Source organism: Piliocolobus tephrosceles, chromosome 14 (assembly GCF_002776525.5).
Source record: "Piliocolobus tephrosceles isolate RC106 chromosome 14, ASM277652v3, whole genome shotgun sequence".
In the NCBI taxonomy this organism is placed as follows: Eukaryota; Metazoa; Chordata; class Mammalia; order Primates; family Cercopithecidae; genus Piliocolobus; species Piliocolobus tephrosceles.
In genome coordinates this window covers 13,645,360-13,658,675 of record NC_045447.1, presented here as the reverse complement: position 1 = coordinate 13,658,675, position 13,316 = coordinate 13,645,360, and the positions used below count along the sequence as shown (strand labels likewise).

At 41.0% G+C, this 13,316-nt stretch overlaps 1 protein-coding gene across 4 annotated transcripts in view; it reads right to left on the bottom strand.

The window, feature by feature from the left end:
- GOLGA1 (golgin A1) overlaps positions 1-13,316 on the bottom strand; it is a 60,066-nt gene extending 46,750 nt beyond the window's left edge. For 2 of the 4 annotated variants that reach the window (XM_023217156.1, XM_023217160.1), the window contains exons 1-5: positions 13,178-13,316; positions 12,327-12,376; positions 10,799-11,088; positions 3,207-3,297; positions 824-898 (exon numbers count right to left, since the gene is read on the bottom strand). In XM_023217156.1, coding sequence (XP_023072924.1) covers positions 824-898; positions 3,207-3,297; positions 10,799-10,933 — 301 coding nt within the window. In that variant the 5' untranslated portion in view covers positions 10,934-11,088; positions 12,327-12,376; positions 13,178-13,316. Of the gene's footprint in view, positions 1-823; positions 899-3,206; positions 3,298-10,798; positions 11,089-12,326; positions 12,377-13,046 lie in introns of all 4 variants that reach the window. The other 2 variants (XM_023217158.2, XM_023217159.1) reach the window with 2 other exon arrangements.

The window sequence follows — 13,316 nt, the reverse complement described above, 5'->3', positions numbered from 1 at the left end:
ATGAAACTAGGAAAAGCTTGATCCACCTCAACTTTCCAGAAGAATATTTTGGCCTTGGTAACAGACTACAGTGTTTGTTTGTTTGTTTCCTTATTGTTTTTGTTTTTTGTAATAGACAAGTGTATATATTTAGAAAGATGCCAAAGGTAACTTTTAAAATGGTACAATGATAGAACACTGAGGTAGGTAGGTTGCCAGAAAAAAGCTGATGCTAAGTGATGGCTACTACCACTTTATCAGAATTAAAAACAAAAACAAAAATCAAAACAAACAAACAAAAAGCCTTGCTTTTACTTTATTTTCCTTAAAAGTTTTTTTTAGTACGTATCACAGAAAAATAACTTTCTACTTCTACTAACATCTTTCCTGGATGGTACCCAAAGAACACATGATTTAGGGCAGACTAAACAAAATATATGTTTTATTGCTGAGGGAGTGATGACAGGGATTTCTCCCAGTTACTCAACACAGCAGCAATGAAGCTGTGGTGAGAAACCATTTCCTAATCCAGACCTAAGGGATAGGTACTAGATTTTATTAAAACCTGAGGGTAGCCTAAATAAAGGAATCAACTGGATAGAGACAAGCTGATACACCTAATGACCTACTCCTAAGAATCATGCCCATAAAGCAACATAAATAAAACTTGTATACTTTTAAATTTTATATCAGCCAAATGTTTTATCAACTTGATTAACAAGTATACTACTTATAAAATAAAGATTCGTGCTTTCAAGAAGGACAAGCTTAACCATACGCTATTGTTTCATTTCAAAAAACTAAACCTTGAAAAGATTGAAAAAGCAGGAAAAAAAATACGTACAATCCTGGTGTTTTTCTAATGCAATTTCAAGCTTCTCTTTTATCTTCTGCAAGTTTCGGACCTGTTCAGCATAGTCTTGGGTGAGGAGGGTGACGCACATACCAGAAATGGACAAACATCAGGAAAGGAAGTTAATTAAACAAAAAAATGAGTGGAAATGATGATGATTTTCTTAACCTGAAAACCACTCCTGTTAAGGAAAGTTAGGCAGACAGCCTCCCATTAACAATGAACAACACAGGTAAACAAGTATAGTACAAATTATCCATGGTGTATAAATGGTGAGTACAAAAAGGCAGGTTTGTTCAGCCTTGATGGAAAACAAGAATTAGGCCTAGCCTAGTGATCAGAAATGTCCTGCTATGAAAAACACAGATTTATCTCATGACTTAATTTCAAATCTCAGTTTCCATTTCCTCTTCCAGCCTTAGCAGTAGGACAGATCAAAGCAAACACGCTAAACAGCTCGCTTATAGTCCACACAACTCAGGAACAGTAGTTAGGGTGATAACAAACACCGTAGGTGCAGCATTGTCTTTATAGTGATAGCACTTAATTCTCTAAAAAAGTGAGCTCCCTTTCTACACAGGAACTTGGTTACCTATGCTATATTAAATGTGAATGTCAGAATTAATTATAAGAAGATAATTATGGTTTAGTGAAAACATAGACAGTAGCTCAAACCCCAACTCTGTCAGTCCTTGGCTGGGGACCTTAAGCAAATTATTGATCCTGTAGTATTAGTTTCTTCATATATTAAATGATATTAATTGTACCTACCACAAACGATGCATTAGATAATAAAACATTTTACATGCCTTAGGTGCTTTTGCACACAGTGCTCAATAAAATGCAGCTGTTATTGTTGTTACTGTGACAATTATTATTACTCATACTAATACTGTAGGACAATACTCAGGACATAGTGGGCCCAATAAATGGCAGCTCTCTTCCCTGTCCCTTCTCTAATGTAAGTCAAGCCCAACTATTCTTCCTACCATATGAGGAAGGTATACATATTATAACTCTCTCTTCAACATTAAACAAATGTAAAATTACTTTACCTCTGTTACTGATACTATGTATGCGTAGGAGTAACAGGATAGCAACAATTAAGTTTAAAGCAGATGGAATTAAGACTCTAGCATCAAATAAATCTGGGTTTGGATCCCAGCTCTACCATTTATTACTTGTAAGGCCTTACCTTGCTAAGCCTAATAAGGCTCTAGTGAGGACAAAAGAATTAGTAGTTGTGAGTTATGCTATGAACCTTTGATAGCTACACAAATACAAATACTTCATATACAATGTGGTGAATCTGGGTCTGATAGCTACACAAATATAAATATTTCACATACCACTTGGTGAATTTGGGTCTGCTGTTTTACTCCAATAAAATGGGCATTAAAAGGCCAAGGGATGGCCGGGCACGGTGGCTCACGCCTGTAATCCCAGCACTTTGGGAGGCCTAGACAGGTGGATCTCGAGGTCAGGAGATCGAGACCATCCTGGCTAACATGGTGAACCCCGTCTCTACTAAAAATACAAAAAAAATTAGCTGGGCGTGGTGGCGGGCGCCTGTAGTCCCAGCTACTCGGGAGGCTGAGGCAGGAGAATGGCATGAACCCGGGAGGCAGTGAGCCAAGATTGCGCCACTGCACTCCAGCCTGGGCGACAGAGCGAGACTCCATCTCAAAAAAAAAAAAAAAAAAAAAAGGCCAAGGGACAAAAAGAGACACAGAAGCCATGAACCACTTTACAGGATGAAGTTTTCCAAATGTATCCACTGGCAGAAACCAAAATAATAACTCACAATTCTATCACGACCATGCCCTCCTCAGGTAAAGGATATAATGGGAGCTGTGTAAACTGCACACAAAAGACGTAATGAGAGTTATGCCTTCTATGCAGGTACTGAAGTCAGAAATACCATTGAAAAGTGGCCCAAAGACCTACAATGACACTTACACAGGTGGTATGAGCTGCAGGAAGTGGCAACATAGAACCAGTCTCTCTCTGGTGCTGATGAATCCAATCTCTGTTGGCCATTCCCTTTAAATACCTTATCCCTTTCCACCTGAAAGCAGGCTACACTAATGGTGCAAGATGATCAAATCTATTGTACATACACTATTATCATCTTTTATTTCCATGGCTAGAAACCTCAGGAGCAGAAAAAAATTTTTTTATAAACTTTCAAATTCAGTTTTGAATTTACACTATTTAGTACACTAAAAAAAGAAGAGGGTATACTTGCTCTTATCTAAAAAGATCAAAATGATATGTGAAAATAACTATAAAGTCATCCTATATGGCTATTTTATAGGAAGAGTCAAGCAAGGCAAGTTTCTTGTGTTTGTTTTTTACGAGTTCTTAGACATACCAGAAAGTCTGGCCTCTAACTTCCGTATCTGTTCATTCCTTCTCAAAAGCTGGGATGAAAGATCTTCTCTGGAGCTGCTTCCATCGGAAGCCTGTTGAGGTAGACACAAGGAAGGTCGAATTCATATATGTGTGAGACCACAGTACTGAGCCAGAAAGTGACAGGTCTACTTTAGGTTTGGTTACACTTAAATTACTTGTAGTCACTGAAAAGCTTCTTAACGTAACTGGGCCTAGTTTCTCTACCTGGAAAGTGGAAGCAATGCTTTCCGCCTCTTAAAGTGAAGGAGAGAGGAGATGCTAAACAGGTAAGTCGTATGTGTACACATGTTCTTGAAATAAATAAGAGTAAATAGATCCATTATTACAGCAAGTATATAATATAAAAACTATATTTGCCATGATAAAAAAATCACTTTATCTTTCCAAAAGTAAAGTCCTGGGATAAAGAGGGCGGGAGTTCTTTAGGGATCAAAAGCTGGCCTATGACTATGAATCTTTCACCAATATTGATAAAGTTTCAGTATCTTCATCTATAAAACAAAGGTATATCAATCTAAAACTCTAATTTGCATCATAGACTTCAGCAGATAATATGCATTCAAAAAACCAATATATTAACGAGGCATACATTTTTCCCAAAAAACCAGATTATTTTAAAATAAATGAATACTACTACTACTATGGGCACTGCTTGCGATTGCTAATAACTCAGTTTTTAAAATCTCTTTTACTTTTCATTATAAAATTTTTCAAACTACAGAAAGGGAGAGAGATTGGTCTAATGAACACTTTCCATCTACTTTCACAATTGCTGAAGCTTTGCCTTATTTGTTTCACCAATTTTTATTTTTCTGAAGTAATTTAAATAACAGACATCATTACATTTCATCCTAAATACTCTGATAATTATTTCTAAAAAATAAGAATATTTCTCTTCATAGACAACATATGATTATCATTCCTAACAAAAAATACTAACATCCAGTCCTTAATCATGTTTCCCATTGTATCCCCAAAATGTTTTTAAAGATGATTCAATAATTCACTTCAAATATTCACCTACATGTCCAGCCAACTGCCCATCCAATATGTACCGAGAGTCAGGACAGTGGACAGTTAAGAGGAGAGTCTCTGGTGTCAGAAGACCTTGCTTCAGGTTCCAGCTTTACCACTTTCAAGCTGTAAGAACTTAGGCTCATTACTCAACTTCTCTGTGCACTGGTTTCCTCATTTGCAATCTGTGATAACAAATATCATTTGCCTCACAGAGCTGTGATGAGGATTAAGTAAATCAATACTTGTCAAATCCCTAAAACATAGCCTGGCACATATTAGCTTTAATATGTGTCATCTATTACTAGTTGTCTTAGTCTATTTGAGCTGCTATAAGGAAATGCCATAAAGTGTGTGACTTACAAACAACAGAAATGTATTTCTCACAGTTCTGGAGTCTGGGAAGTCCAAAATTAAGGTGCCAGCAGATTTGGTGTCTAGTGAGGACCCACTTTCTGGTTCATACATGACACCTTCTAGCTGTGCCCTCACACGGTAGAAGGGGCAAGGTAGCTTTCTGGGGCCTCTTTTATAAGGGCACTAATCCCATTCATGAGGGTTCCTCCCTCTTGAGCTAATCATCTCGGAGACAATTCACCTCCTCATTCCATTACTCTGGTGATCAGGTTTCAATATATCAATTTTTGGGGACACAAACATTCAGACCACAGCATTAGCAGTATAAGAAGCTGTTACGATTATTACTGTTAGTGAGACATAGAATGTTTCACTACTGTGCTAAGCACTAGGAATAGTGGTGAAACAAAGAGCTCCTATCCAAAATAACAGCAGCAGCAGCTAATTATGAAATGCTTAGAGCCAGATACCATGCTAAGTGCTTTATATCCTATGAAGAAGAACTGACATTACAGGCCTCAGACTGTTATCCTTAGAAAGGCCTGCTTTTAAGGCTGGTCCTTGCCTGGCATCTGGGAACTTAGACTTTGGGAGGGTTCCCATTATTCTGTTAAGAATGGCTCACTGTGCCTAAAATGTTTGTGCAAAAATATGGTTTATGCTGAATACCTGGTTTCCTTCTGGAGTCTGGATTATTTATTTATTTATTTATTTATTTATTTATTTAGACAGAGTCTCACTCTGTCACCCAGGCTGGAGTGCAGTGGTACAATGTTGGCTCACTGTAACCTCTGCCTCCTGGGTTCAAGCGATTCTCCTGCCTCCTAAGTAGCTGGGACTACAGGTGTGTGCCACCATGCCCAGCTAATATTTGTATTTTTAGTAGAGACAGGGTTTTGCCATGTTGGCCAGGCTGGTCTCGAACTCCTGACCTCAACTGATCCACCCACCTTGGTCTCCCAAAGTGCTGGGATTACAGGTGTGAGACACCCCACCTGGCCCGGAGTCTGGAATTTTGATACACAGTAGGCAGAGGGTGTTCACATGACCAGTACCCAATAAAAACCCTGGACACTGAGTCTCTAATGAGCTTCCCTGGTAGACATTTAACATGTGATGTCACAACTCATTGCTGGGAGAATGGAGCGTGTCCTAGGTTACTCCACTGGGAGAAGAATCTTGGAAGCTTGCACCTGTTTCCTCCAAGCTTTGCCCCATGCACGCTTTCCCTTTGCTGACTCTGTTTTAGATCCTTTCACTGTAATAAATTACAGCAGTGAGTAAAACTGTATGCTGAGTCTTGTGAGTCCTCCTAGTGAATAATCAAATCTGGGGATGATCTTGGGGATCCTTGACACACATACTTTAATAAAGATAGATACAGTTCCTATCCCCATTTTATAGATGTGGAAAATAAGGAAAGAAAAAAATGAAGAAACTTGCCCAAAGTCACATAAAAATAATAGAGCAGATATGGCTCTATAACCCGACCTGAGTTCCTAAGGGCTACACTTCCCTTATCGCCTTTCATGAAACTCCCAGTTCAGTGGGAGAGACAAACAAGCAAATCATCAATAATAATGCAATACAGTAGGTGCTATTACAGAGGTTAGCAGAAGACAAGGCACCAAACAGCCAGCAGGGGTAAAGGAGAGAGGGCTGCCAGAGGAGAAGGTCAGGTGGTCAGGTCAAGGGAGTTTCCTGGAAGTAACATGTAAGCTGAGTCTTAAGACGCACAACAGTCTGTAAGAGGAATGCAGGAGTCAAAGGGGAGACAAGATATTCTAGAGAGAGGAAACAGCACGTGCAAAAATTGTAGGCATGAAAGAATGTGGTACATTCTAGAAAGAGCAATAAATTCAATCTGGCTGTAGCACAGGGTGTAGGAAAGTACAGTGAGAAAATGCTGGCCAAGTAAACTGAGACAGGACCATGACAGTTTACCATTATGCTATAATAATGGGTTTATACTTCATCCTGAAAATGATGGGGAAGCCACTGAGTTTTATGAGTTTTAAGTACTGGAGAGACATGAACAGATCTGCTTTTAGAAAGATCACTTTGGGCTGCGCATAGCAGCTAGCGCCTGCAGTCCCAGTGCTTTGGGAGGCCAAGGTGGGCAGATTGTTTGAGCCCAGGAATTCGAGACCAGCCTAAGCAACATGGCAAAACTCTGTCTCTACAAAAAATGCAAAAATTAGCTGGGTGTGGTGGTACGTGACTGTTGTGCCAACTACTCAAGAGGCTGAAATGGGAGAATCGCTTGAGCCCAGGAGGTTAAGGCTGCAGTGGGCTGTGATCACGCCACTGCACTCCAGCCTGGGTGAAAGAAAGAGACCCCTGTCTCAAAGAAAACAAAAGGTCACTTTGGGGACAGGGAGCCCAAATAGACTACAACATTTGTCCCAGAAAGAAAGGCAGCCTGAAATCAAATGATAGTATAGGTTGAGTATCTCTTACCCAAACAGTTTCGGATCAGAAGTGTTTTAGAGTTAGGATTTTTTCAGATTTTGGAATGTCTGCATATACCTAATTAATAATTTGGGGATGGGACCCAAGTATAAACATGAAATTATGTTCCATATACATTTTATACACATAGCCTGAACATAATTTTATATAATATTTTAAATAATATGCATTAAACAAAGTTGTGTTAAGTATTTATGTATAGAGTTTTCCACTTGTGGCCATGTTGGCGCTCAAAAAGTTTATGATTTTGGAGTATTTCAGATTTCAAATTTTCAGATTAGGGATGCTTAACCTGTGCTAGTAAATGTACTACTAGAAGATGGAGTAGAGAGGCAAGTTTGAGACATTTAAGAAATGAAAGCTGCCTGTAATCCTAGCACTTTGGGAGGCTGAGGTGGGCAGATTGCCTGAGCTCAGGAGTTCGAGACCAGCCTGGGCAACAGGTGAAACCTCATCTCTACTAAAAATACAAAAAATTTAGCCGAGTATGGTGGCATGCACCTGTAGTCCCAGCTACTTGGGAGGCGGAGGCAGGAGAATTGCTTGAACCCAGAGCCCAGCCTGGGAGACAGAGTGAGACTCTGTCTCCAAAAAAAAAACAGAAAAAAAGAAATAGAAGCCATTATACATGGGGACTGATTGGACATCAAGAAGTGAAAGGAGGGAAGAGTCTATAATACCTCCAAAGTTTCTGGCTGGTGACTTGGGAAGATGAAGGTGCACGTTTGGAGATGGAAATAATGAATTCAATTTTGTTCATTTAGAATCTGAGATGCCACAAAGGAGGCATCTGTTTGGAGAAATATATGCAGTTGGGTATAAGGGTCTGGAGACAGGAACTAAGGATCAGGCTGTATTAAGTTCAAAACTTGAGAAATCCCAAAATAAAGTACTTCCTGAATCCAGATCAATCTCTGTATTTGGAATACATTACTAAATAAATGACTTCATTTAGCATGTCAGCATGAAGGTAAAGCAGGTCCTTCTGTCACAGAACCCAGCCTTAAAACTACATCCTTCAGCCCGATGCTCAAATGTGTGCTTATATTTCCTCTTAAATATAGGAACCAGTGATAATGTAGACCTGGTAATCTTATTGCTCCATCCCGATAACCTAATAGCTTCTGCCATGTAATCTGACCTGGGATCCAGGCAGTATAAGAAAGCAGGAGGAAGACTCATCTGACCATGAAAACAACTCAAATGTCTATCGCCAGGAGAAGACAGAGATAAAATGTGGCCTTTTCTAAAGCTAGGATCTTTTTTTTTTTTTTTTTAAATCTTTAGAGACAAGAGTCTCACTCTGTTGCCTAGGTGGGAGTACAGTGGCACGATCATAGTTCACTACAATCTCAAACTCTTGATCTCAAGTGATCCTCTTGCCTCTGCCTCTCAAAAAGCTAGGACTACAGGAATACCACCACCAACCTGGCTAATTAAAAAAAAAAAAAAAAAAAACAACTTTTGTAGAGATGCGGACTTGCTATGTTGCCCAGGCTGGTCTTGAACTTCTGGCCTCAAGCAATCCTTCCGCCTTAGCTTCCCAAAGCACTAGGATTACAGGCATGAGCTTCCGTGCCCAGCCTGGAATCTTATATAGCAGTAAAAACAAATGAATCACAGCTTCCTATAACATGGATGCATTTTATAAGCATGTTGAATTAAATTTTAAAAAAGGAAATCCAAGAAGTCTATAGTGTGCAACTTTTATAACTTCAAAAACAAGCAGTATTAAATAATAAATTATCTATGAATACATACATATCTGGTAAGATATTTTAAAAAGCAAGTGAATGAAAAATACAAAATTTAGAATAGTGGTTATGCTAGCCTAAATTGGGTAGAGGAAATTGGAAGAAGCATGTAAGTGGCTTAACAGAATTGATAATGTTCTATTTTTTCAGATGAGTGATTTACTTTATGCTTTATACTTTACTTATATATTATATACATTCATTTACACATATCAAGCATTATAAACGAGTTTTAAAAAAATTTATTGCCAAGTATGGTGGCCCACCCCTATAATCCCAGCACTTTGGGAGACCGAGGAGGGAGGATCATGAGGTCAGGAGTTTGAGACCAGCCTGGTCAACATAGTGAAACCCTGTCTCTACTGAATATACAAAAATCAGCTGGACGTGGTGGCAGGTGCCTGTAGTTCCAGCTACTGAGGAGGCTGAGGCAGGAGAATCACTTAAACCCGGGAGGTAGAGGTGGCAGTGAGCCGAGATTGTGCCGCTGCACTCCAGTCTAGGTGACAGAGCGAGGCTACATCTCAAAAACAAAAACCAAAAACCAAAAAAAATTATCCCGGGCATGGTGATGGGCACCTGTAGTCCCAGCTACTTGGGAGGCTGAGGCAGGAGAATTGCTTGAACCCAGGAGGTGGAGATTGCAGTGAGCTGAGATCATGGCACTGCACTCCAGCCCGGGTGACAGAGTGAGACTCTGTCTCAAAAAAAAAGAAAAAAAGAAATTTATCTAACTTAAGAGGATCCTGTCATATGCAAAAGCCACACTTTATTTTTTAAGCATGACATTTCCCTAATATAGCAACATCTTCATTTTTTGAAATCTTATAGCCACAAATGTATTTTACTAATAAGAAACATATTGTAGGCCAGGCATGGTGGCTCACGCCTATAATCCCAGCACTTTGGAAGGCCAAGGCGGGTGGATTGCCTGAGCTCAGGAGTTTGAGACCACCCTGGACAACATGGTGAAAACCTGTCTCTAAGAAAATACAAAAAATTAGCCAGGCATGGTGGAGTACACCTGTAGTCCCAGCTACTCTGGAGGCTGAGGCACGAGAATTGCTTGAGCCCCAGAGGCAGAGGTTGCAGTGAACTGAGATCAGGCCACTGCACTCCACCTTAGGCTACAGAGTGAGAGTCCATCTCAAAAAAAAAGAAAGAAAAAGAAAAAAAGAAACATACTGTAATTACTGTTGCCATCCTTCCATCAACCTTCCCAATACAACAATGCACTCTGGCTAACCCCTTACCACAACTCAGAGACCTTGTTAAGCAGCAATGACTTAGTTGTTATATAAGTATATATGTCTGCAATGAAAACAGGCCCAGACATTTTCAGAAATGAAATGCAAAAGAAGATGTACAGCCGGGCGCGGTGGCTCAAGCCTGTAATCCCAGCACTTTGGGAGGCCGAGACGGGCGGATCACAAGGTCAGGAGATCGAGACCATCCTGGCTAACACGGTGAAACCCCGTCTCTACTAAAAATACAAAAAAACTAGCCGGGCGAGGTGGCGGGCGCCTGTAGTCCCAGCTACTCCGGAGGCTGAGGCAGGAGAATGGCGGAAACCCGGGAGGCGTAGCTTGCAGTGAGCTGAGATCCGGCCACTGCACTCCAGCCCGGGCGGCAGAGCAAGACTCCATCTCAAAAAAAAAAAAAAAAAAAAAAAAAAAAAAAGATGTACAAGGGATACATATGGAAAAACAGTACAAGAGAACACTGGCGAGAATATGAAGAGGAATTCACAGAAAAATAAGGAAAAAAAATAGAGTACCTTAACATTTACAAACCAAACATTAACAAAAAGGTACCTCAGAGTAAGAAGAATCAGATGTACAGGCTCTTATACAGCTATAAATCATGAAAAATGTGAAATAATCAAGCAATTTAAAATATTTATTGGAAGAATTCCCTGCAAAAGAATCTTTATTTCTTAAGTAAAGATACTTACAAAGTCATCTCCTGAGTCAGCTCCCATTGAGGCAACTGATTCCTTGCTCACAGACCGTGGGATCCTAGTAGCACCTCCTGGTCTCTGAGCAACAGCAGTCTCTTCTGCAATTTTCTTCTTCAGTTTTGCAAACATGTTTGCTGTGTGGCTATCCCGCACAGATGATGAGCTCTCAGTAGTCCTGGTGCCTGTGTTCAGGATTCAGACACAGGCGCCTACAAAGTTTCAGACATCCAAGCTAGCTGCATTCCCACTTAAATGTGGGCCAAGGACTTATGGCAACACAGGATCTATAAATCAGATGAAAGGGACAGTTCAAAAGTTAAACACTGGAGAGATTTCACATCTGAGTTGTTAAGTTTTAGATTTCAAAATTAAGTTTCATAATTTACATGTACACTTACAGAACACAATTACTAAACATTTAAAAAGCACTCAGGTGCTTCATATGCATATAAAGATGAAGAAATCCAGTCTCAAGGAGATGAAGTAACCTACCAAAGATTGTGTGGCTAAGTGGCAGGGCTGGTATTTGAACAGAGGACTCTGATTCACAAATCTCTGGGTTTTTTTTTTTTTTTTTTTTTTAATTACACCATGTTGAGTGTGACATATAACACATTTGGTAAAATTTCCCAGAGCAGACATCGACATCACATATTCGTGACTTAATGATTTCAAATCCTTCCTCCAATAAGCTTAACTACAGTTTAGTGTTCTTTTTTTAAGTTGAAGGCAAAAATGCATGTAATTCGATTCATATGTAATCCAATATCCAATATGTAATTCAATATGTAAAAGGTGTAATATCCTACTATTTCAGGATGGTTTGCAATCAACTGTCCAATAGGAAAAGCTGGTAACAGAAAAAAGACGACAAGCCAGACAACTCTGTTGTATAGGTATTTGACATCCTTGAACATTTTCTGGAGACACTGTGTGGTTCTGAGTTTGATAAAATTACCTCAAATCAGTTTCTTTTCTTTTTTTTCTTTTTTTTTTTTTTGAGATGGAGTTTCTTTCTTGTCGCCCAGGCTGGAGTGCAATGGCACGATCTCGGCTCACTGCAACCTCCACCTCCCGGGTTCAAGCGATTCTCCTGCCTCAGCCCCCCGACCAGCTGGGATTACAGGCATGCACCATCACGCCCGGCTTATTTTGTATTTTTAGTAGAGATGAGGTTTCTCCGTGTTGGTCAGGCTGGTCTCAAACTCTTGACCTCAGGTGATCCACCTGCCTCGGCCTTCTGAAGTGCTGGGATTACAGGTGTGAGCCACCGCGCCCGGCCTGTTTCTTTTCTTCAGAATGTTTGACATGATATTCAAAGTAAGATTCAAAAATCTTTTCCTCCCAATGGTGTATAAAACACTAATATTCTGGTTCCAACCTGAACTTTCCATGTTTTGTGGAGGATACCTAAGCTCTGCTCTGAGATACACAAATGCCATCTTACCACTTCAGATCCTCCATTAAGTCTGTACAATTCTTCAGAAACTTTACTTTCAATGTCTGTAAACCACTTACTCACCTGGCTTATCTACTAGATTTAAAACAGCTTGGAGATCAAAGCATTCTGTCCTGCATGAAGACAAAATAAAATTCATTGGATATTTCAAGTGTATGGCCGAAATGTTGGGTAGGGATGGGGAGAAGTGAAGGAAGAGGGACAAGAAGGATTAAAGGGGGTAAGAAAACCTGTCACAACTCTCAATGGGATACCCTCCCTAACCCTGATCTCCTATGAATTTGTTATTTGCCTAAGAGCTTCACTTACAAGCGCACAGAACAGAATTGATCACCACAGCGGGTGCCTAAACTCATCTCTCCCTGGGAGCCCTAAGCAAAACAATTTGAATGAGGTTAAGTTTTCCTGGGGCCAGTATTTATTTCTCAGTTGATTACTATACTCACACACTGTTTACCTGGCCAGACCCTGGACTGTCTGGTCACGAATTTGCACTGAGAAAAAGCAAAGCAAAATTGGGTAAAGACAGATGCCTAACCCCCAGGGAGGCAGGCAGGTGCCTGCCACGGCAGTTTGGATCTCACTCCCTCAGGCTCCCTCCAGCCCCGCCCGTGCTTGGACGGTCAAAGAAAGGAAGGATCCAACATCTCTCCCATTTGACAGCAGAGAAACTGAGCCCCAGAGAGGAGGAGCGACTTGTCCAAGGTCGCGCAGGGAGGAATCCCGGAACCTTAGGCTCCAGACTCCCAGGCCGGGGCAGCCCGCCTCCGCCCCCACTCTCACCCTTTCAGCACCCCGGTGCCGCCCCCCGCCTTGGGGCTTGGGCAACCCTGACCGGGCCGCTGTGGGGACAGACAGAGGCCACCGGGAGAATAAGGGGCCTACTCGCATTCCCGGAGTCCTGGCCCGCGCACCTGCCTCTCTCTGGGCAGCCAGCAAAGCCCCGCCTCCGGGGCCTCTCGTGAGCCCCGGACCGCGTCACCAGCCCCCACCGCCCGGCCGGCGAGCAGAGCAGCGACCCGGAACCGCACGTCTCCCAGCGCGCCGGAAGTG